This window comes from Mauremys mutica, chromosome 2, assembly GCF_020497125.1.
Source record: "Mauremys mutica isolate MM-2020 ecotype Southern chromosome 2, ASM2049712v1, whole genome shotgun sequence".
Taxonomy (NCBI): domain Eukaryota; kingdom Metazoa; phylum Chordata; order Testudines; family Geoemydidae; genus Mauremys; species Mauremys mutica.
Window position 1 is genome coordinate 254,397,359 of NC_059073.1, and position 24,629 is coordinate 254,421,987.

At 42.0% G+C, this 24,629-nt stretch overlaps 2 protein-coding genes across 2 annotated transcripts in view; one reads left to right on the forward strand and one right to left on the reverse strand.

Annotated features, from left to right (window-relative positions):
* FAM171A1 (family with sequence similarity 171 member A1) overlaps positions 1 to 24,629 on the reverse strand; it is a 124,561-nt gene that overhangs the window by 11,616 nt on the left and 88,316 nt on the right. The window contains exons 4-5 of the mRNA XM_045007683.1: positions 22,407 to 22,565; positions 15,319 to 15,495 (exon numbers count right to left, since the gene is read on the reverse strand). Of these exons, the coding sequence (XP_044863618.1) occupies positions 15,319 to 15,495; positions 22,407 to 22,565 (336 nt within the window). The remainder of the gene's footprint in view (positions 1 to 15,318; positions 15,496 to 22,406; positions 22,566 to 24,629) is intronic.
* LOC123365058 (NADH dehydrogenase [ubiquinone] 1 alpha subcomplex subunit 2-like) lies at positions 10,203 to 10,609 on the forward strand. Its single transcript, XM_045007684.1, has one exon. It carries the CDS (start codon positions 10,203 to 10,205, stop codon positions 10,506 to 10,508), a length of 306 nt encoding a protein of 101 aa, XP_044863619.1. The 3' UTR covers positions 10,509 to 10,609.

The following is a 24,629-nucleotide window of genomic DNA, read 5'->3' on the forward strand; positions in this document are numbered from 1 at the left end:
TGACAATTTTTAAGACACTGGTTCTACAGCTCAAAAGAATATATCACAGTGCCCATGTGCATCTATTAAGCAGAAACAGTACGTTTTATATAGTATGTGAGTCTCGTATGGTTTGGGACAATTTACCATTGCCATTAAATCTATAAAGACCAGCTGGTGTTTCATGGAAAACTTCTATATAGAGAGACAATTCTTTGTCTTTTCCCATTACTATTCAATGGAGTTTTTCTTTGTCATTTCTCCCCATTACTGTTCCATAGAGCCAACATGCTGATCCAGGATTAAACCATGTTGGCTCAAATGAGCAGTTGGGAGAATGTTTAGTTTTCTTATAACTCTTCCCTCACCAAGATTTCACAGTTGTCAATGGTACCCACTCATGCTCGGAATAAAGAGAAAACTGTATTAGGCAGTAAATACAAAAAAGAATTTCTTTTAAAGGTAAACCTAAATATTTTGATAAAATATTTAAATATAAACTACATATGGGGAAAAAAGCACAAATTGAGTATCAAGTGACTGCCAAACAATACAGAATACAGTAGCAGAAATAAAGTTCTGCTAGGTAGAAAACATAATACCACATTGCATTACTTGGATTCTGGGGAACGTGCTCACTTATCCCAGACAAACTGTGGGCTTGATACTGCAACTACCTACTTGCATGGCTAGCCTTCAAGTATGACTTCGAAGGCACTATTCACATAAAGTGTTGGCAGGTCCTGGACCCTAGGGCTGGTTCTGCTTTTACAGGGCAGGTGTACATGTATTATTTATGGTTTTTCAAAAAAAACCCAAAACCCAATAATTTTAGATGCATTCAGAGTGAAACACAAGCCAATCTAAGCCCTGCCAGAGTCTGTGTGTGCACACACATGCATGCACACAGGCTCACAATTACACAGGGCTAGATCATGCTCCCATTGAAGTCAATGGCTTCAGTAATGCAGATCGTGGCCATACAGGCAAAAGGCCTTCTGTTCACAGGTGTATACATTACTCATGTGCCAAAAAATTAAAAATTCCACATACAATATTTTAAAATTCTACTTATTTTATTTGTCAAGACAACATAGTATAATCACATCAGTTTCAATTATTTTGGTAACTTATTTCAAAATACCTGTCAGAAAGTATGTCTGACAACAAAAGATTCCCTGCAAGAGTAGAGAGCTAAAGAAACCCCTATGACAACCCAGTTCCTGTTTTTCCATTATGCTTTTGTTGGTCACCTGAGTCTGGGTGTGTCACATGTGCCAGCTGGGCACATCTTGAGGGAAACCTTTGCCCCTCTGGTCTCAGACACCCACACCCTCTCCCCACAAAAGCCCGGCCATGGAGTACCCAACCGGCCCTGACACTCACATCCCCTACCCCTCACAACCAAGGGATCCAGAGAGGGAAACAGCTTGATGCAGGGTCCCGAGCTTTATGGAGTTTCCTGCATACCGCGTCCTTCCTTCAGGATGTGTTGGGAACTGCAGCTGCCCAGAACCCGCCAATTCCCCCTTTCCCCTGGCAGTGTCCTCTAATTGCGAGCTGGACAATGGGGCTCTGCTGGGTCCAGCAGACCCTAATAGCAGCCAGCAGCACCAATTCTGCAGGAAAAAAGAAATTCTGTGCAGAACATCAATTCTGCACTAATTCTGCAATGGGCAGTGGCGCAAAATTCCCCCAGGAGTAATGCATGCAACTCTTAGTATGAGTCAAGAACAGAGGAGATAAATTCCATTCTTAGCTGTATGCATTCTGACTTCAATGGAAGTTGCACGACAACATTTGAGAGCTGAGCTCAGCCATAATGGAGAATTTTTAATTCTGGTTATATTGTATTAAGCATTCTCATCTGACCATTTCATTGTGTCCTAGGATACACCCCTACTTCTCACTTTTGTTGATTAAGTTTCCTTCCTATCACTTATCAAAGCAACCAGCTATGTGATTGTCAGAGGAGTACACTATCACTAGAGCCCTACATATTTTGCAAAGGCAAAATAACATAAAAGAAACAAAAAAAAATGTTAAAAAAAATTACAAAACAAAAACCTCACCCCCGAAGCAGCAGCTCCTGACCCCATGGTATGGGCCTGGCTCCCAATGACAGGCATTGCAATCTAGTGCCTGGGATATAAGCGCTGCTCAGATTTAGCCTGGTCACCCTTTCATCATCATGAAACCCTATTCCCCCCAAGAGCACATCCTGACACTCCCCAGGGCTTCCCATCCCTGGGGGTGGGGGACTATTGGGTGGTTGGGTTCAGTTGAAGGGGGGGGGGATATTTAAGAGCTACTGTTCTGTGCTTGCTTTTAATTCCTAAAACCTTTCAATACCATCGAATTATTCTTAATAAAATGATGTGTATAGACAGACTGGAATGTATACACTGTTCTTATTTATATATGTCATTGAGCTATATTTTATTAATCTAAATGTAATTTAAAAATGAAACAAAATTTTCAATGACAAACAAAACACCACAAAATTCCCCCAAAATAAAATGAAAAATAATAAAAAATAAAAAGAATTTCACAAGGCTTTTACTATAGCTTGTATGCAGCGAAGTAGCAATCTTTAATATAAAAAAAAGAATGTCCAAACTACACAAACATTTAGTTTTAATGTAGCTAGTTACATTTTTGTCTTGGATCTTCCTCTTTTTCCATCCTCAATCTGACGTTTAAGTGTTTTTTTTTCCTCCTCAGAGAAACCCATTTTTTCTCCTCAATTACTTTTCTACATGACCTTTCTGCAGGAAGCACTCCCTAATAATTAATTAGAATGTTTTTAATAAATGACCAGTGATGGAATTATCCAACCAGATCTGCTGAAGGCAATCTAAGTAAGAGGATGAAAGTTGTGCTTACAATGCAAATGATTTGTTTCCTGTGGTATGAACAAATAAAATGGACGATCTTATTAACCAGAAATCAAATTAAGCCAACTATCCTGATTTACTTTTTATGCATAAATATTATCCTCACTTGACAGTCTTGGAAATGAAATGGGGATTATTTTTTACTATTACCACACAATAGCCTAGTTGTAATAAATACACATTTCTTAATAAGAATTAGTTTTTATTCAGCTAATGATTTCTTCTTCAGTGGCTGTGATTTCACACAGGATGGCACTGTCTATAAATGTAGGGTTCAAAACAAATACATGTGTTAGAGAGAATGGGATAGGACATTAAGCTATTAAACCATATGTGTACTGTACGTGATATTCAAATATTGCTAACATGGTTATTTCTAAAACTAATTTCTTTAGACATGTCAAAAGGCACTTGCCCTCACTGAGAATTAAGTCTACGGCACGCTTATGAAATTAACCTTTACATTCTTCTTCTGAATAAAGAAGCCCCAATTTTCTTCAAGTGTGTAAATGGACACTTTTTATTCTGATAAGTGAAAAATTACAGGCTTTTCTTAAAACTGGCAGCAAAAAATTACTAGGTTGCAACCAGCATAAGAAATTTTAGTCTAACAAAGGTGGGGTTTTTTTTTTTTTTTTTTTCTGGAAAATCCATAAGCCATGAAAATACAACTTGGAAAATTCCTACTTGACAATCAATATAACATCAGAAGTGCCACTGTTATAATACAGAAATGCTATTTTTTCTTGCCACAAATACACAGGAGTTTAACAATTCTTAGGAATAAGTTAATATTACAATATTGTTTTTGAAGTTACTAGGCAACACCAATAATTGAATGTCCATGCTCTGAGATCATATCTTCATTATTCTTCCACTCTGACAGCATTTGTTGTATGGCATTTGGGAATAGTGTAGTTAAATCCTGCCACTGTTTTAGTAACCTCATCATTATTTGGCAAAAAGAAACCAATTTGGTGTGTTTCAGACCACTGATTATCAGAAAAATACACATTTTATTACATGGAATCAAATATATTTCTGCCAAAAAACCAGCATCACAAAATGTTATTGTTCAATGCATGACTGAAGTTTGAACAGAGCACTGTGGTTTTCCTTTGTTACCTTTGTCTTAATAATAAAAGAGAGAAGCCGAATAAAATTACCTAATATTTAACAAAAGCACATACCATTTTTCTTTACTAGTAATTTTAATAGCAGCTGAGGTAGGGGAGGGGCAGACTGTATACAAAAGTTATTTCCATCGTTTCTCCCCCCCCCCGCAAACCCAGAAGAGAAAAGGCTTATTAAAGGAAATCTCTATTACACAAAAATCAATAATTCTATTTCAATGGGAAAGCTTGGCTCTGCCTTCCCCATCTCAATTTCTGATTCCGGGTTTATATGAAACATATTCACTTTAACATTTCCTTTATCACATGACTAATTTCAATAAATAATACAATTAATATTATATAACTAATATTAAGTAAATAAACAAAACCCTGCAACTCTAACTCGTCCAATCCAAAGACCTCAAGGCACTTTACATCCTTTAATCCATTCAGCCTCACACCACACCTTTGAGGTAGGTAAGCATTATCTTTGTTTTACAGATTTGGAAACTGAGGCAGAAACACATTAAGAGATGATTAGCACCTCAAACTCTCTTTGATGTCAGTGTGAGTTGTAGGTGAGCAGTGGTTTCAGGATCAGGCCTAGAGTTTGTAATACTATTGGCTAGGGTGACTTCCACATTTCACTTAGAATTATTAATTAACAGTTACCCTACGTGACACAGGAAGACTGTCCTGATACTCTGAGATCCTTCCAGCTTTACCACTGACACTTCCTCAGCTTCTACCCTCAGGCAGCTCCAATACTCAGATCCACTCCCTTCCCACACTTACAGCTTCCAACACCTCCCCACAACAGTCCCAGGCAACACAACCCTCCTCGCCCCCCAGCTCCACCCTGCTCTCTCAGTCTCAAATCCAATGACTACCTCCCCTCTCTGCTACACACATTTGTGTTGGGAAACGGGAAGTCTGGCATCCCGAGAGGGGCAGAGCTAATATTGCTGTGTACTGGCTGCACTGTATAGCGGTTGTGCATTAGTGAAATCAGTATTGCTGTATGGAGGAATACAGCGTATATGACGTTCCTGGTCTTGACATTTATTTCCTTGCTTTTGCAGTTTTGCATTAGATATGTTGTGTTCACCAAGTTTAACAACATGTTGTTTGGGCATATTAATATATTTTAGCATCAACTTTGTTCCTTGTCTATCTTCTTTCTCATCCCTCCTTCGCTATACATCATCATAACATTCAGGCTTCTGACTCATTTGCTATGCCACAAAATCCCTGTCACTATTGTCCAAGCAATATATATGGTACATCAGTGAGAGAAGGAGGGGGAGAAAACCCTTTCATATCACTTCTAGTTTTGAAAGCTCTACTCTGTACTTTAGAAAGTACAATAAAACACACATTGCGTATTAATAAAACACAACCACAACTGCCTGTGACCCATGTTCTTAATTACACTCCTCCAAAGGGATCATGCTAGCCAAAACCTCCCTCAGAGAGCTAAACATGTGAAGCATCAGCAAAGAGCTTCCCCCCGCTTCCCTCACTGAAGCTGAGATCTGTCTACTACTCTGCAATTATATTTGCATCTATTATATTATGCAGGCTTCACATACGATTAAAAAGCTGTTTTTGGTAACTGCCATTTCTATGGCAACACTCAGAAAGAACAGAATTCTTTGAAAGCAGTTAAACTGTATTCCTTAGTGGATTTAATCTTTAAAAAGAGGAATTTAACCTTGACAGTTTTGAGATTAAAAAGAAAGTCAAAATCAAGTTGTCAAAGAGCTTGTAAACTACAGAAGTAATACACAGTGTAATCTGGGAACTTTGTAGAGGCCGATTTCCTCTTCACAATTTGCAAGAGAATTTCCATATGTTCAGCTAACCTGATAGTTTCTGGCAATATAATAGCCAGAATTTTGAATCTGGTTATACAGACTGACTTTGATTATAAGCTATTTGGGGCAGGGAACGGGTCTTCTTCCTGTGTGTGCATGCAGTGCCCAGCAAAATGGTGCTCTGATCCTGGCTGGAGTCTTTGGGTGCTACTATAATACAAATAGTTACCACAATAAGTGGACTATATTACAATCACATACAGAAAGGTTTTGGTATTCAGTGAAGGACCAAAGTGTGTGAAATCCCATAGCAAGTAAACCACGGTGTGTGCAGTAATTATCTCTTGCAGTCCAATTATACTTGACTTAGGGTACCATCGACATAGCAACTAGACACCAGTGGCTGGCCCCGCAGGGCTGTTTCATTGCTGTGCAGACTTCCGGACTCGGGCTGGAGCCCGGGTTCTAGGACCTGTGAGATGGGAGGATCCCAGAGCTCAGGCAGAACCTGGAAGTCTACACAGCAATGAAACAGCCCTACAGCCAGAGTCTCACAAGCCCAAGTCAGGTGTTACGGGCCAGCCGCATGCTTTTCTTTGCTATATAGACATACCCTTCGAGACCACTCATATAAAATCAACAGTCTTTCTAGAAAACTGTACATTAGTCATCTCACCAAAGATTACAAATAATTCACTTTAACATAAAAAATTCTAGATCCCTATCTTAATGCTTGAGATATTTTCTAAAATATTCCCCCAGGACCTATGCCTCACCAGATGCCTCCCAGTTGTTCCTCTCCCAGTCACTTATCACACCAAAAGCTTGCAAGTGTGCACAGACAGCCTGGCCCAGCAGACAGACTCTCTCCTCTCACTGCATCCACCACAGCTCTCTCTAACATAACTTTTCATTGGTCAGTATTACAGTAAATAAACCTGCCAAATACATAAGACCTTGTGTGGACAGTGTCATTTGCCTATATCTGTCACAGAACATGTGAATGCAGCAAGTCTCCTCTCAGCCCAGATGAATCTCCTAGACTCTCCATAAGACGTTTAATCAGAGGCTTTCACCAGTCAATTGCTTTAGAATAACTGCGGTATAACAGACAGCTGGAATCTACAATAAGCTGTTTTAATTCTTCAGTGCTCTAGAATCCTCCTCAGCATGTGAGAATTACTTTACCTAGTAAAAACAAATAAAAGCCTACTTCAAATTTATATTTAATGAGCTTTTCTGTGGCACTCACAACACCAGTATCTGTGCATTCATGTATTTATTAACACAAGACCCATTTGAGGGTAGGAAGTATTATCCTCATTTTACAGGTGAGGAATCAAGACACATGGGATGAAACCCTGACCCCACTGAAATCAAAAGATGTTTTGCCATATGAAGATGCAGATAGGCACCTAGCAGGATCATATGTGGTCAAAGCACTAAGTACTGTACTGTACCAGTGTATAAAACATCTTTCTTTGTAAAAAGAGATCCCCAAGATATTTTTCTTCCTTCCACATTGCTATCCTTTACATTAATGCATAGTTGAGTTTTCATTAATCAGGGAATGCGTTCTGTTCTCTGCACAGAAGCTGGTAAGTTAAAGACAACAAGGTTATGTCCAAGACGTATGTTAAGTGTTCAGGGAAAAGGAAATACACTGAAACAGGACACTGAGCTACACTCAGTTTCATTTAAACATTAGAGCATGAAAGAGAAAATAAATATTTTACTAAGGGAAAAAAGGAAAAAAAGTTTTAACCTCCTCACCCCTGAATCCTTTGCCATTACTTCCAGGACAAGCCACATGTGACTCTTTGGGGTTAAGGTGTTAATCGGATGTACCAAAAGCTTCACTGAGGGATCAATCCTGATCTCTACATTATGCACTCTTGGATATCTAGTTATCCATTGCCATATACTTTGAAAAATTAGACACCAAACACACATTTGCAAGCACTTTCACATCACACAGAGATTAGGAATTAGTACAGGGGTGGGCAAACTACGGCCCATGAGCTGTTTTAAGCCGGCCCGCGAGCTCCCGCTGGGGAGTGGAGTCTGGGGCTTGCCCTGCTCTGGCGCTCCAGTTGGGCCGAGGGCCTCACCATGCGGGTTGGCCCCGCTCCGGAGCTGCACCACATGACTTGAACCCGCTCCAGCCCGGGCATGGGCCACACCACATGGTTTCTAGAAGCCACAGCATGGCCCTGCTCTGGGGCGCAGGGTTGGGGGCTGCACTACATGGCTCCTGGAAGCAGCATAGCCCCACTCCGGAGCTCTAGCAGGGTCGGAGGCCACTCGACGTGTAGGAGCTGCAGAAGGGACATGCCACTGCTTCCAGGAGTAGCTTGAGGTAAGTGCTGCTCAGAGCCTGCACCCCTGAGCCTCTCCTCACACCCCAACCTCCACGCCCAGCCCTGATCCCCCTCCTGCACCCTAAACCTCTCATCCCAAGCCCCACCCTGGAGCCTGCACCCCCAGCCCTTCCCGCCCTCCTGCCTCGGTCCTGATCCCCCCCCCCCCCCGGAACCTCTTGGTCCCAGCCCAGAGCACCCTCCTACATCCCAAAATCCTCGTCCCCAGCCCCATCCCAGAGCCCTCACCCCCTCCTGCACCCCAACCCCAGTTTTATGAGCATTCATGGCCCGCCATACAATTTCTATTCCCCAATGTGGCCCTCAGGCCAAAAAGTTTGCTCACCCCTTACTTAGTACTTGAAATGTAAACTGATTGACCCCAAGGATTTCCTCAAACAAATAAAAACCAAGCATGTTAAAGTGAAGCAGAAACCAGTCAAATGGTAAGAACATAAAAATGGCCATATTGGGTCAGACCTAACCCAGTATCCTGTTGTCTGAGAGTGGACAATGCTAGATGCTTCACAGCGAATGAATGGAACAGGGCAATATTAAGGGATCCATTCCGTCATCCAGTTCTAGCTTTAGGGACACCCAGAGCATGGGGTTGCGTCCCTGACCATCCTGGCTAATAGCCATTGATAGAGCTATTCTCCACGAACCCAGTTATACTTTTGGCCTTCTCAACATCATCTGGCAATGAGTTCCATAGGTTAACTGTACATTCTGTGAAGAAGTACTTCCTTTTGTTTGTTTGAAACCTGCTGTCTATTAATGTCATTGGGTGACCCCTAGATCTTGTGTTAGGTGAAAGAGTAAATAACACTTCCTTATTCACTTTCTCCACACCATTCAGGATTTCATAGACCTCTATCATAGTCTCCTCCCCGCCCCAGTCGTCTCTTTTCTAAGATGAACAGTCCCAGTCTTTTTAATCTCTCATCTGGAAGTTGTTCCATATCCCTAATCATTGTAGTTGCCCTTCTCTGTACCTTTTCCTATTCTATTCTATCTTTTGTAATGGAGCAATCAGAACTCCATGCAGTACCATGGATTTATACAGTGACACTATGATATTTTCTGTTTTATTATCTATCACTTTCCTAATGGTTCCATTGCACATTGAGCATATATTTTCAGAGAACTATCCACAATGACTCCAAGATCTCTTTGAGTGGTAACAGCTAATTTACACCCCATCATTTTGTACGTATAGTGCATCACTTTCACTGAATTTCGTCTTCCACTTGGCTGCCCAGTCCTCCTATTTAATGAGATCCCTTTGCAATTCTTCTCAGTCAGCTTTGGACTTAATTATCTTGAGTAATTTTGTGTCATCTTCAAGTTTTGCCACTGTTCACCCTCTTTTCCAGAACATTTATGATAACAGCACAGGTCCCAGTACAGATCCTTGGGGGATCTCGCTATTTACCTCGCTTCATTATGAAACCAAAAATTTATTCCTACCCTTTGTTTCCTACTTTTTAACCAGTTACTGAGCTATCAGAAAGTCCAAATACACTAGATCAACTGCATCATCTTTGTCCACATGCTTGTTGACACCCTCAAAGAATTCTAATAAATTAGTGAGGCATGATTTCCCTTTACCAAAGCTGTGTTGACTCTTCAACATATTGGTGTTCAGGTGTGTCTGATAATTCTGTTCTTTATTACAGTTTCAACCAATTTGCCTGGTACTGGAGTTAAGCTTACCGGCTTTTAATTGCCAAGATCACCTTGGGAGCATTTTAAAAAATATCAGTATTACATTAGCTACCCTCCAGTCATCTGGTAAAGAGGCTGATTCAAGCAATAAGTTACATACCACAGTTTGTAGTTCTGCAATTTCATGTTTGAGTTCCTTCAAAACTCTTGGGTGGATATCATCGGGCCGTGCTGACTTATTACAGTTTAATTTATAAATTTGTTCAAAACCTCCTCTATGGACACCTCAATCTGGACAGTTCCTCAGATTTGTCACCTAAAAAGAATTTCTCAGGTGTGGTGACCTCTCTCACATCAGCTGGGAAGATGGCGGCGGCTGTGGCTGTGCAGAGTATCGGGAGCGGCCTGGGCCGGAGCCTCAGGGAGCTTTGGATCCACCTATGTCAGCGCTCGCTGGGCAGCCAGGGCACCAGAGACTTCACTGAACAGCACTACGTGACTCTGAAGAAGGCAAAACCGGACTTCCCCATCCTGATTCGAGAGTGCTCTGGTGTGCAGCCTAAGCTCTGGGCTCGATACGAGTTTGGCAGAGAGAGTTGCGTGCCACTGAATAATCTCAATGTGGATCAAGTGGCCAAGGCCCTGGAGAATGTTGTTCACAGCAAAACATGAAGACAAAGAGAACTGAACCTGCATATGCTGAAGCCCTTGCCTGAATGGGTTTACTGGAGAAGCTGTATATCTGTAATTGTAACTTATTAATCGCATATAAAAGCATGTCACAAAGTGAAAAAAAAATCAGCTGCGATGCAAAGAATTCACTTAGCTTCTTTGCAATGGCCATGTGTTCCTTGAGTTCTCCTTTTAGCGCTCCAATCATCCAATGGCCTCATACAGTTCTGTCTGTCTTTCTGTCCCTGTTCAGGGAACGGGAAGCTTTTCAGAGAATGCTAACATGGAGGCCCTGGACTTTAATTTCTTACTTAGCAGCCTAAATTTGGTCTCTCTCCTATCTTTTTCCTATGTCATTTGTACCTACATGTATCATGACCACTGGCTCCTCCCCAGCACTGTACATAAGCCTGTCTAATATCAGAGGGGTAGCTATGTTAATATGGATCTGTAAAAGCAGCAAAGAGTCCTGTGGCACCTTATTGACTAACAGACGTATTGGAGCATGAGCTTTTGTGGGTGAATACCCACTTCGTCGGATGCATCCGACGAAGTGGGTATTCACCCATGAAAGCTCATGTTCCAATACGTTTGTTAGTCTATAAGGTGCCACAGGACTCTTTACAAGCCTGTCTAAATATCTCATGAAATCTGCAACCTTCACACGCGCTAGGCAATTTACCATGCTGTTCTCCTGGTCACCACAAACCCAACTATCTATATTTCTAATAACTGAATCGCCCATTGCTATTACCGGTCTCTTCCCAATAACTGGGCTATCCTCAGTGCGAGAGGATACCATGACATCATCTGGAAGTAGGGTCCCAAATGATGATGGGTCTCATGGATATTTAGATGCATGGAGTCTCCATGCATCTGATGAAGTGGGTTTTAGCCCATGAAAGCTTATGCCCAAATAAATCTGTTAGTCTCTAAGGTGCCACAAGTACTCCTCGTTCTTTTTGTATGCAGTATAGTTGACTCTAAAAAGCTGAAATACTTCTCACGTTTCTGGCAGGGAGAGAGAAATATTAGACATGTTTCATCCTCGGGATTCAATAAATTTTGCTGGGAAAACATTGTCTTATACAAACCCAGAGGCTTCTAGACTCGAAACACAGGCTTCTAGACTTGAAACACCGGAATTTTCTTCTACAGAGTGGAGAGATGACTCTTTACATTGGCCAAAATTGACAGTTTTTTAGGTTTTTTGCCATGGGCAGTCTGCATTTTTGTTACCATAAGCTCTATCCTGTAGAGGGAATTGGGGAGTGGAAACCAACCATATTTAAGTGAAAGCTGTTCACTGGTGGACACTGGTGGAATGGGAAATCAGAAAAATTATTCTGATAATCTGCTTTATCTATTTCATACTGTTCCAAATAAGATGTTTCATTACTAAACAAATGTACTGGTTTGAATGCATGGCACATTAAGCAAATTAAAGCAGTAGTACCTTTGAATAATTAATAAAATAAACAGCAACTAATTATGCCCTTGAGAAGTTTTGTCTAAATTAATTAATCCAACTTTATTTTCATGATGGTACTATGTACTCTTCAGCAACTGTAAGTACTGGGAATAGCAGGCACAGGTGCATTAGCATTATGGAGTCATGTCTTCTAAAGATATGCCAAAATGCAAGTCCATCATCTTGCTGTGTTGGCGAATGTGTGTTTGGTATTTATGGAGATTGTAGGTTTCTTTCTTTTGAATCTCAGCCAACAATGGGAGTTACTTTTATTTAATATTACAGATTATATTATAATTTTGAAAGTAAGGGATATTTGGAAGAAATTTATGAAAGCTGTCTTGCCATTTCTCTTCCAAGATTTCCCTTGGTCCTGTCAGAATCTTGAAGATTGTTTATGTATAAAGAGAGAAAAATGTAGCAAACTGAGACTTTAGACTGATTTCACTCCCGACACGCAACCCCATACAGCTCCTTGATTTCAACAAGATTTACACTCACATAACTGAAGGAAGAATTGGATTCCCAGTGTTCTTGGCCACCATACTTCTGGCCTGGGACTCCTTCCTGGAGTCTATTAAATGATGTTCCTATTCAGCCAGAAATGGTGGGGTTGTGTATTATGGTCCCTGTCCCCACTACCCAAATGAGCTCTTGATTCTCCTGTACCACTTCCAGTCTCTACCAGCTAGAGAGATGAAGGAGTAGGACTTTAAATTCCCTGACTATTCTGAATGACCATCAGTGCAGGAGCACTTTTCTTATGGTCTGTACATCATCCATTCACCAGCATCGAAGTCTCCAGCAATACTCTGCTAGCCTCATGGCACATCTGTATATGCAGTCAATACAGAACCAGCCAAAGCATTGAGAGGGTTCGAACAGCCCCTTTTTGTGGCACCAGTTACCCCCATTCAGTTACATCCAGTGCATACTGGACTCAGATGAAGATAAGAATGGCCATACTGGGTCAGACCAATGATCCATTTAGCCCAGTACCCTGTCTTCCAATAGTGTCTGGTACCAGGTGGTTCCAAGGGAATGAACAGAACAAGGCAGTTATCAAGTGATTCATCCTCTGTTGTCCAGAGCCAGCTTCTGGCAGTCCAAGTACAGGGACACCCAGAGCATTGGGTTTCATCTCTGACCATCTTGGCTAAAAACCATTGATAGACCTATCCTCCATGAATTTATCTAATTCTTGGTGGAACCCAGTTATACTTTTGGTTTTGACAACATCCCTGACAATGAGTATCAGAGTTTGACTGTGTGTGTTGTGTGAAGAAGTGCTTCCTGTTGTTTTAAACCTGCTGCCTATTAATTTCATTGGGCAATCCCTGGTTCTGATTCACTTTCTCCACACCATTCATTATTTGATAGACATCTAGCATATTCCCTCACAGTCGTCTCTTTTCCAAACTGAACAGTCCCAGTCTTTTTAATCCCTCCTCATATGGAGCTTTTCCATATCCCTATTCCTGTTTGTTGTCCTTCGCTGTACTTTTTCCAATTCTAATATATATTTTTTGAGATGGGGTGACCAGAACTGCATGTAGTGTTCAAGGTGTGTGCGTACCATGAATTTATATAGCGGCATTATGACATTTTCTATCTTATTACCTATCCCTTTCCTAGTGGTTCCTAACATTTTATTAGCTTTTCTGACTGCCGCTGCACATTGAGTGAATGTTTTCAGAGAACTATCCCTAATGACTCCAAGATCTCTTTCTTGAATGGTAATACCTAATTTAGACCCCATCATTTTGTATGTATAGTTGAGGTTATGTTTTCCAAGCCACACTACTTTGCATTTATCAACAATAAATTTCATCTGCCATTTTGTTGGCCAGTCACTCAGTTTTGTGGGTATCTAGTCCTTTATATGCAATAGTGAAACACAAAGAGAGCTTTTACTGCCCCACTATTGGGACACGGAAGTTTAGTCATAAATCAGCAGTCACCTTAAAATCAAAATCATAATCATAATCTTTTACAGTAACTACCAGTGAGCCATGCTTCAGTTATAATGCAGCAGACAGGAAGGATTAGGGATGGACGGCTTCTTGTGTGGAAAGTGAATGAGTCAGTCTTCCTATTCTTCTTTTGAACAAGTGAAAAACAGAACAGTTTCTAGAATCACAAATCAAAATCAGTTTCAGGAAGAACCTGAATGCATGAACCCTACTGCTAACTGTGCTATAAAAAGCAGATCAAGTAAGTAGGAGTTAAGAGAAGAATTTTCAAATTAGCTAGGGGTAAACAGAAAACTAGCTATTCTACATCTTGTGTAAAAATTCCAAAGCCTTCTCCATTACATTCTTTACATTTGATCTAAACATTCTACAGAAGACATATCCTTCTTTATTAAGTTCTACAGGATGTTCAGAGCCATTTCTAAATAAATCCTCTAATAATTTTTTTCTCTAACAGATTTCCTCTAACAGATTTTTTTCTATTAGGAACGACACTTTAAAACCCAAGATACACCTTCAGTTAATAGAGGCAGAAGATAAGCCAAATGCTCATTTGAGGAAAAAATGGTTTCATACTTGTTCTTCTATTTCTGAAATCTTCTACAAGATATCATAATTTAAGACAAATCTCTCACCTGCGAGGAGCACCTAAACAATTTCTCTCTCTCCAGGAAATCCACGCTTCTGACTTCCCATTTCTCTTTCTTTCTAATCTCTACTTTTCTCCTCTTTCATTCCTCTTTCTTTTCCTCCTGAAATTGCTCCTCAATCAGATAAACCCTTCAGGAGCCAATTAAATCATTCAAGGTGAAATTTACCCCTGTACAGAGGGCCAGCACGAGGCACATGCACCACTTCAAACTATGAGGGTTTAAGTCTTAAATATGGTTTGCATAATATATATGCCTTCTGCTGGCTTTCTGTCAAGGAATGAATTTCACGGAGCAACAGAGACAACTCAGTGCATTTTCTTTGACAGTGTATGTTCATGGCATTTCTCATCCTTTCAAAGTGTTCAGTGGCTCTCATTTGCTCACAACTGATTTTTGTTAATCTAGATGTACAAAACCCTTCCAGATGTTGAAATCTACATTGTTAGATAACTTAAAAGCAGATTAATTTTTTATTCAAAACACTGATTAGAATATTGACAAAGTTTACACAAAAAAGAAACAATACACATCATACACAACTGTTTAGCTTTTAATACCTAATCATGTAGCTTTATTAATACAAATTCTACTTTTAGACATAGCAAGAAAACAGATTTTTATACTCTCTAAAAGGGACATTAAACGAAAAACAGTGAGAAGCAAGCTTCAGAGGAATGAAAATGATTGCAGGATCACTACAAAATACTGCTTACCAAATTTCTGGTCAAACCTCCATGCTGGAACATGGCCATTGTGCTTCAGGTTGCTGTTTGTTGGCAGAGGCACTGTTACGTAGATGGGGCCATTCACTGGGATTGGAGTCCCATCGCTGTTGAGCAAATGAACACTGACTGCAGTGACAGGGGTAAGGTCATACCTGGTGCTATTTCCTATCAAGTGAAAGAATAATGGTATGTTACATATTTGTATTAATTATTATACATTACATTATCTGTTATCAAGGGAAGGTGAAATTAAAGCTAACCTGTTAATAATGCCAGAAAACTGACATTTAAATTTCTTAATTTTCTACCTGATAATCTTTGCAAGAAGTATTTTATACTTTTTAAAATACATTTTCTTCTTTCCATTCTTCTTTAAGAAGATTTGCACAAACATAGTGCAAATGCATATAGCCCATAATTTAAATGCACTAATGGCCAAAATTTGCAATAGTGTGAGAGGGGACAATATTAACTATTGTTTTAAAATTCAAGAATGCTTTTACTTTGCTTCTTACTGAAATTAAAAGCCAAACCGTATACATTTTTATGATCTGTAATACTATTTTTCTTAGATCCATTTATATTAAAGAATTTATTAGACATAGTGATCATTAGTTTATGTTTAAAAATGATCACCCACCAAAGTACAGTATTAATCAAAATGTATTTGATTTAAAAAAAAATTATAAACCCATGCGTCTATGACCATAGAGCAGAAAGAGGAAGAGAGCTACTAAAGAAAAGGAAAGAACTACAGATGGCAGCACCTTTGGGAAATAATCTCACACCTCCCTGCAAAACTTTTAAGTGAGCATCTAAAAAACACTAAACCTAGAGATTGCCAGAGCACAGACATGATCACCTACTAATCTAAAACATGAAATGGGATCTCTAGACAATGGGTGGTATCACAATTCAGGTATCTGTTAGGATAAGGTTTCAGTACAGCCAGGGCATACAGATAGGCATACAAGATTTTTACTATGACTCCTAAAAGTCAGTAAGATTTCAGGGATGGCCTTTATTGAACACCATTATTCTCACTGACAAAGTCAGCTAACCAAAGTCAAGGCCTTACCAAAATAATAAAAAATAAAATAAAAATACAGCACTTACAAAAGATGCCAGATTGACAACTCCCATGATCTGAGATGTTCCTTTTTGGTTAAGATTTCGAGAAGAGGAAGATAGTCAACTGTGTTAAAGCAGCAAAGAGTCTTGTGGCACCTTATAGACTAACAGATGTTTTGGAGCATGGGCTTTCGTGGGTGAATACCCACTTCGTCGGATGCATGTGGGTATTCACCCACGAAAGCTCATGGTCCAAAACGTCTGTTAGTCTATAAGGTGCCACAAGACTCTTAGCTGCTTTTACAGATCCAGACTACCCCTCTGATACTTAGCTGTGTTAAAGGCACTTGACAGGTCAAGGAGGATGAGGATGGAGTACTGGTTCTGGGCTCTGACTAGGAAGAGGTCATTAGAGACTTTGGTGAGAATATTTTTGGTGTAATGCATGAGGCAGAAGTTGATTTGAAGAGGGTTTAGGCTGGAACTGGAGAAGAGGAACTCCAGACTGCAATTGTAGTCCGTGTTCAATGAGCTTAAAAGGGAAAAGGTGGTGGGGTAGTAGCTTGAAGAGGCAAGTGAGGTCAAAGGTGGGTTTAAGAAGGGAGAGACTACAGCATGCTTGATATTGTGAGGGGAGAGGAGAGTGAGAGGATATGCAAAAGAGTAACAGGAGGAGATGAGCGTTGGTGATAGAGAGATCCAGAGATGGAACAGGACAGGATCACTGAGGCAACTGAAGGGGTTAGAGGAGGAGAGCAGGGAAGAAACCTCTGCATCTGTAGCCTGGTCTACACTAGGCGTTTAAATCGGTTTTAGGAGCGTAAAACCGATTTAACGCCACAACCGTCCACACTAGGAGGCACCTTATATCGATTTTAATGGCTCTTTAAACCGGTTTCTGTACTCCTCCCTAACGAGAGGAGTAACGCTAGTATCGGTATTACCATATCGGATTAGGGTTAGTGTGGCCGCTGATCGACGGTATTGGCCTCCGGGCGGTATCCCACAGTGCACCAGTGACCGCTCTGGACAGCATTCTGAACTCGGATGCACTGGCCAGGTAGACAGGAAAAGCCCCGCGAACTTTTGAAATTCATTTCCTGCTTCCCCAGCGTGGAGATCTCATCAGCACAGGTGACCACGCACAGCTCATCAGCACAGTTAACAATGCAGTCTCCTGAGAATCGTAAAAGAGCCCCAGCATGGACTGCACGGGAGGTACTGGATCTGATCGCTATCTGGGGAGAGGATTCAGTGCTAACAGAACTGCGTTCCAAAAGACGAAATGAAAAAGTATTTGAAAGAATTTCTAAGGCTATGACGGATAAAGGCCACAGCAGGGACTCAGTGCAGTGCAGAGTGAAAGTTAAGGAGCTCAGACAAGCCTACCAGAAAACCAAAGAAGCAAACGGAAGGTCCGGGGCAGGTCGAAAAACATGCCGCTTCTATGCTGAGCTGCATGCAATTTTAGGGGGCTGCGCCACAAATACCCCACCCCTGATCGTGGATTCCGAGGTGGGGGTTGTAATCTCTGCCATGGCTGAGGATTATGCAGACGGGGAAGATGAAGATGAAGAAGAGGAGGACGACCTAGCAGAGAGCACACAGCACTCCGTGAGCCCCAGCAGCCAGGAGCTTTTTATCACCCTGACGGAATTACCGTCCTCCCAGCCCTCACAAGCCACTATCCCAGACAATGACGCCATGGAAGGGAGCTCTGGTGAGTGTACCTTTGCAAATAGCAAACATTGTTTTTTAAGCAAGCCTTTTTTAATGATTGATTTGCCCTGAGGACTTGGGATGCATTCGCAGACAGTATAGTTACTTAGAAAAGTTTGTTAACATGTCCGGGGATTGAGAGGAAATCCTCCAGGGACATCTCGATGAAGCGCTCCTGTAGGTACTCCAGAAGCCTTTGCAGAAGGTTTCTGGGCAAGGCAGCCTTGTTCCGCCCACCATGGTAGGACACTTTACCACGCCATGCATGTAGCAAGTAATCAGGTATCATTGCGTGGCAAAGCATAGCAGCGTATGGTCCCGGTGACTGCTGGCATTCAAGAAGCATCCGCTCTTTATCTTGTTCTGTTATCCTCAGCAAAGTGATATCGTTCAGGATAACCTGGTTAAAAATCAGGAATTTAAGTAAGGGGGGTGGCCATTTTTCTACTGGGTTCGTGGACTGCATCAGCTTAAAAAAAAAACTTTCCTGCACGTAGCGAAGCGGGGGGAGGGGAGGAGTGAAATGCCGATGATCTTTTCTGTGTTTGGTCACCGGCGATCTTCCCCAAGCTACCAGACACGCAGTGGGTGGGGGGGAAGGTTGTTGATTAGCAGGGAGCTAGCGTGGTATTAGCCATGCGTTGGGGGGGAGGGGTAAATCACTACAGAAGCCGAAAGACAGTGGCTTACCATGGCCGCATGCAAGCTGAATTCTGATGCCTGGACCTGTGTCTGTGAGATCTGTAACTCCAGAGCTGCAAGCACTCACTATTAAGATGAAAAATGCGACCTTGTAGGGAAATCACATGTGCTAGGTGAATAGTGCTGTTCACTGTGAAAGAGTATAACCATTGTTCTGTAAAATGTATCTTTCTAAATATTTATCTCCCTCATGCAGCTGCAAATTTTTCAACCATCCCTCCTCCATCCCAAAGGCTAGCACAGATAAGGCGGAGGAAAAAGAAGACGCGAGATAAGATGTTCTCGGATATTATGGAAGTTACACGCAATGAAAGAGCTCATCTGAATGAGTGGAAGGACGTGGTTTCAAATTACAGGAAAGAGGCCAGTGAACGTGAGGACAGGAGGGATGAACGTGAGGACAGGAGGGACAACCGAGATGAGAGGTGGCGGCAGGAAGACCGGCAGGAAAATCAGCGGTGGCGGCAGGAAGATCAGCGGTGGCGGGATGCAACTCTGGGGCTGCTGCGTGATCAAACTGACATGCTCCGGCGTCTTGTGGAGCTTCAGGAACGGCAGCAGGATCACAGAGTGCCGCTGCAGCCCCTGTATAACCACCCTCAACCCTCACCATGTTCCACATCCTCCTCACCCAGACGTTTAAGAACGCGTGGGGGGAGGCTCCGTGCACCCGCCCACTCCACCCCCGTGGACAGCCCAACCAGAAGGATGTCGTTACTGTGAATTTTTTTTTAATGGCCTTCTCCATCCCTCCTATCCTCCTCCCAAACCACACCCTTACTTCTCTCCCTCTTTTTATAATGAATCAATAAAGAATTCATGCTTTTTAAATGAGAGTGACTTTATTTGCATAAGTAAGCTGTACTCGAAGGGGGAGGGGGAGTTGCTTACAGGGACTGAGTCAATCAAGGGGGTTGGGTGTTCATCAACAAACACAGCAGTCACACTGTACCCTGGCCATTGATGAAGCTCATTTTCAAAGCTTCTCTGATGCGCACCGCTTCCTGGTGTGCTCTTCTAATCTCCCTGGTGTCTGGCTGCACGTAATCAGCGGCCAGGTGATTTGCCTCAGCCTCCCACCCCGCCATAAAGGTCTCCCCCTTACTCTCACAGAGATTGTGGAGAATACAGCAAGCAGTAATAACATAGGGGACATTGGTTTGGCTGAGGTCTGAGCGAGTCAGTAATGTCCGCCAGCGCGCCTTTAAACGGCCAAATGCACATTCCACCACCATTCTGCACTTGCTCAGCCTGTAATTGAACAGATCCTGACCACTGTCCAGGCTGCCTGTGTATGGCTTCATGAGCCATGGCATCAAGGGGTAGGCTGGGTCCCCCAGGATAACGACAGGCATTTCAACATCCCCAACTGTTATTTTCTGGTCTGGGAAGTAATTCCCTTGCTGCAGCCGTTTAAACAGAGTAGTGCTTCTGAAGACGCGAGCGTCATGAACCCTCCCTGGCCATCCCACGTGGATGTTTGTGAAACGTCCCTTGTGATCTACCAGTGCTTGCAGCACCATTGAAAAGTACCCCTTGCGGTTTACGTACTGGGTGCCCTGGCGCTGCGGTGCCAAGATAGGGATATGGGTTCCATCTATCGCCCCCCCACAGTTAGGGAATCCCAGTGCAGCAAAGCCATCCACTATGGCCTGCACGTTTCCCAGAGTCACAACCTTTCGTAGCAGCAGCTTAGTGATTGCTTTGGCTACTTGCATCACAGCAGCCCCCACAGTAGATTTTCCAACTCCAAATTGATTCCCGACTGACCGGTAGCTGTCTGGCGTTGCAAGCTTCCACAGGGCTATCGCCACTCGCTTCTCTACTGTGAGGGCTGCTCTCATCTTGGTATTATGGCGTTTCAGGGCAGGGGCAAGCAAGTCACAAAGTTCCATGAAAGTGCCCTTATGCATGCGAAAGTTTCGCAGCCACTGGGAATCGTCCCACACCTGCAACACAATGCGGTCCCACCAGTCAGTGCTTGTTTCCCGGGCCCAAAATCGGCGTTCAATGGATAGAATCTGCCCCATTACCATCAGGATCTCCAAAGCGCAGGGGCCCGCGGTTTGAGAGAATTCTGTGTCTACGTCCTCATCACTGTCATCGCCGCGCTGCCGTATCCGCCTCCTCCTCGCCTCGGATTGAAGGTCCTGGTTCACCATAGACTGCACGAGAGTGCGCGAGGTGTTTAAAACATTCACGATTGTGGTATGGAGCTGAGCAGGGTCCATGCTTGCTGTGCTATGGCGTCTGCACAGTTCACCAAACAAAAAAAGGCGCGAAACGGTTGTCTGCTGCTCAGGGAGGGAGGGGTGAGGCTGTACCCAGAACCACCCGCGACAATGATTTTTGCCCCATCAGGCACTGGGATCTCAACCCGGAAATGCCAAGGGGCGGGGGAGGCTGCGGGAACTATGGGATAGCTACGGGATAGCTACCCACAGTGCAACGCTCCAGAAATCGACGCTAGCCTCGGACCATGGACGCACACCACCGATTTAATGTGTTTAGTGTGGCCGCGCGCACTCGATTTTATAAAATCTGTTTTACAAAACCGGTTTATGCAAATTCGGAATAGTCCCGTAGTGTAGACGTACCCTGTGAATGAGGAGAGAGAGTTGTAAGAGGGGAAAGAAGGGAAATCAAAGAGGAGGGGGAAGATCACACCATTTTCTCTTGGAAGAAATACACAAGATTCACTAACACACACCTTACACGCTTCAGCATATATTTGAAATAACTTAAATTAACTAGGAGAAACAAGTGCACCCAGAGGAGACTAAATTAGAAGAGTTAAATTGCCTCACCTGCTGCCATCCCAAGATGTTAAGAATGTAAACAAAATAACTCAAAACTCAAAGTTCAAAGTCCACTGGAGGCTGTTTCTATTAAAAGTTCTTCACAGCGTTGTTCTTTGTTTCAAAAGAATCTGAACACTTTTGGCCAAAGCAGGATCCAAAATTACTCTGCATTTAACAAGACTGTTGAAACAACTCTTTGTTGGCACAGCACAATGCTGCAGAACGTTAAATTCTTAGAATATGGACACTGTACAGACTTCAGGGCACAGGAATAATTAGAGATGAATAATGCTGCAGAATCTAAAGGTTAAATCTTTTCCCCTCCCCACATCTCTCAATTTTTAAAATTGAAGATAAATGTAGCGTTTGTAAAAGATACCCAAACTGACATGCCAGGAAGCTAGTCTTCAAATGACAGGTGCAACATAAGAAAGCTATTCACCCACCAATGTCAATGAGCCTCCAACTTCATCAAGCAGGGACCATATATAAGGGGTGAGAAGGACATTCAGTCTCCGTGCTGATTCAACCCAGGGCTCTTATCTAGAGATTGCCAACATGGGGAACTATTAGTGTCAGTTGCATGGGAACGTTGTCATGTGGACTACTGCTTTTTAGAAACAGTATTTTGATCAGACAGCTGAACCTATATTTTTTAAATTAAAAAGGGAAGGGAAGGGAGAAAATGACAGAGAGATGGAAAAAAAGAAACTGAAACCCCCAAAACTACATTCCAATAAATATCAACTCAGAACAAAAACAAAGATAGATACTCAAAATTACCAGTTCCATTTCCATCTAATCCTTGTAAATATGGAAAACTGTCCACTTCCCAAGGTGAACTGGCTGCAGTTAGAAATGCTGTCAGATCACTGTAGCTGGTGTTCTCAGGCAACTTTAGGGTTCTCCTTTGAAAGTGAACTCGTGGTTGAATCCGTGCACCTGTGAAAATTAAAGGTGACATTATCCAAGGAGTGTAGATTGTTTTGGAACTTATATTTATATCGAACAGCCCTTTAAAAGTGCATTTAACATTTCCATTACAAATTAAAATCTTTCTGTGATGGACAGATGCAACAATGAGCTACTATGAAGGTGAAGATAATACTGCATTTTTTAATTTACTTTGCGGTGGGTGATATTTTGTCACAAAGTGTTACTAGGTAAAATATATAAAGATACCTAATACCTTAGGTTTTTTAAAAAATATTTCCTAGTCTTACTTTAAAAAAGTTTCCTTGCACACCTCCAACAATGAATGCTGGTAAAACAAACTAAATATAGAGGTAATGCATATAAAATCTAAGAAAAGTTTGCAATTTACTATCTATGCTTAATTTCTTATTATTTCACTTGAAATAGAAAAGTTTACTTCCCCTAAAGTCTTCAAGGTAATAGTTTAATAAACTAGTACTCTATCTGTTTATTCCATAATTCTTTACTTTGCTTTGCTTATAATGGCTTGGTCCAGTCATCACCTCACTACATGTACAGTAAGACATTGATTATTTAAATCACAGTGCAAAACACTGCTAAATATAAATTAAGGAAAAAACAGGATTATACTGTATGTAAACAAAGTAAATGTCATATGGGATAGCTTCACTAAAAACAATCTGGGTAAAATTGAAGGCCAAGACTAACAAAATACATGCCAACAGATTACACACTTATCATTTGAGGTGCTAATCTGTAAGATGCTGGTCAGAAAGTGTAGCGAATGACTGAACAAATAGACAAAATTCAAATGAAGAATCTTCATCAAGCCCTAGACTCTGCTCAGTTCTTCAATATCAGGAATGCCCCTCAATTTCTGATAAACATGTGACCCAAGCTACCATTCATCCTTCCTACCCAAAAAAAGCCCAAGCAATCCTCCAGGGAAGGAGAGTTTAACGTGTGTAGTTGTAGCTAACTAACGGAAGATAGATGGATGTGGGATGCTTCTAACCTTGGGCAGTCCTGCAGGCAATGGATCACTATTCTTTTTGGAGAAGAGAATCTGGAAACTGGGTGATTTTATAAACAGTTGTCCCCCTACCTCTCAAAAAGTCAAGTTGCTTAACCAATGATTTATTAGTTAAAACATCATATATTCACTCAGGCTCAAGTTCATCAGTGGTGTGGAAAACTAGAGGAGAGCAAAAAAACCCGCAAAAGCGGTTACTAATCTTTCTTTAACTGTTGTTCTTTGAGATATGCTGCATATGTCCATTCCACGTTAGGTGTGTGTGCACCCCATGCACAGCTGCCAGAAATTTCTCCCTCAGCGGTACCCATCAGGTCGACTCTACGGCCCTCTGGTATTGCACGCCTATGGTGCGGTATAAGGAGTCTGGCTGACCCTACACCCTCTCAGTTCCTTCTTGCAGGTCAACTTTGATAGAGGAGTAGGAAGGTGAGTTCTGGAATGGACATGCTCAACACATCTTGAAAAACAGCAGTTACGGAAAGGTTAGTAACCATTTTTCTTCTTTGAGTGCTTGCACATGTCCATTCCCATTAGGTGACTCCCAAGCATTACCGTAGGAAGTGGGCTTGGAGATATGGACATGGAGATTGCGACCTGGTGACCAAAACTAGCTTGCTGGATGATGGCATAGTGGCAAGAAAATGTATGGACCGATGATCAGGTTGCCACTCTGCAAATGTCTTGGATCAGTACCTGGGCTGAAGAAGCTTGTGCCCTCATGGAATGGGAGGCCCAAATGGTTGGTGGAGGTACGTCTGCCTGCTCATAGCACATGCAAATGCATGACATAATCTAGGATGAAATCCTCTGAGCAAAAATGGGTAGGCCTTTCATTCTGTCTGCTATCAGCACAAAGAGCTGCGTGGATCTACAGAACGTGGATCGATGTAGGACTCTAGGGTGAGTCCAACGTCGCATGTGTGGAGGCACCGCTCCTCTCTATTCACGTGAGATTTTGGGAAGAAAACCAGGAGGAAAATAGCCTGATTATTGTGAAACTGCAAAGCTACTTTCAGGAGGAATGCAGGACGAGG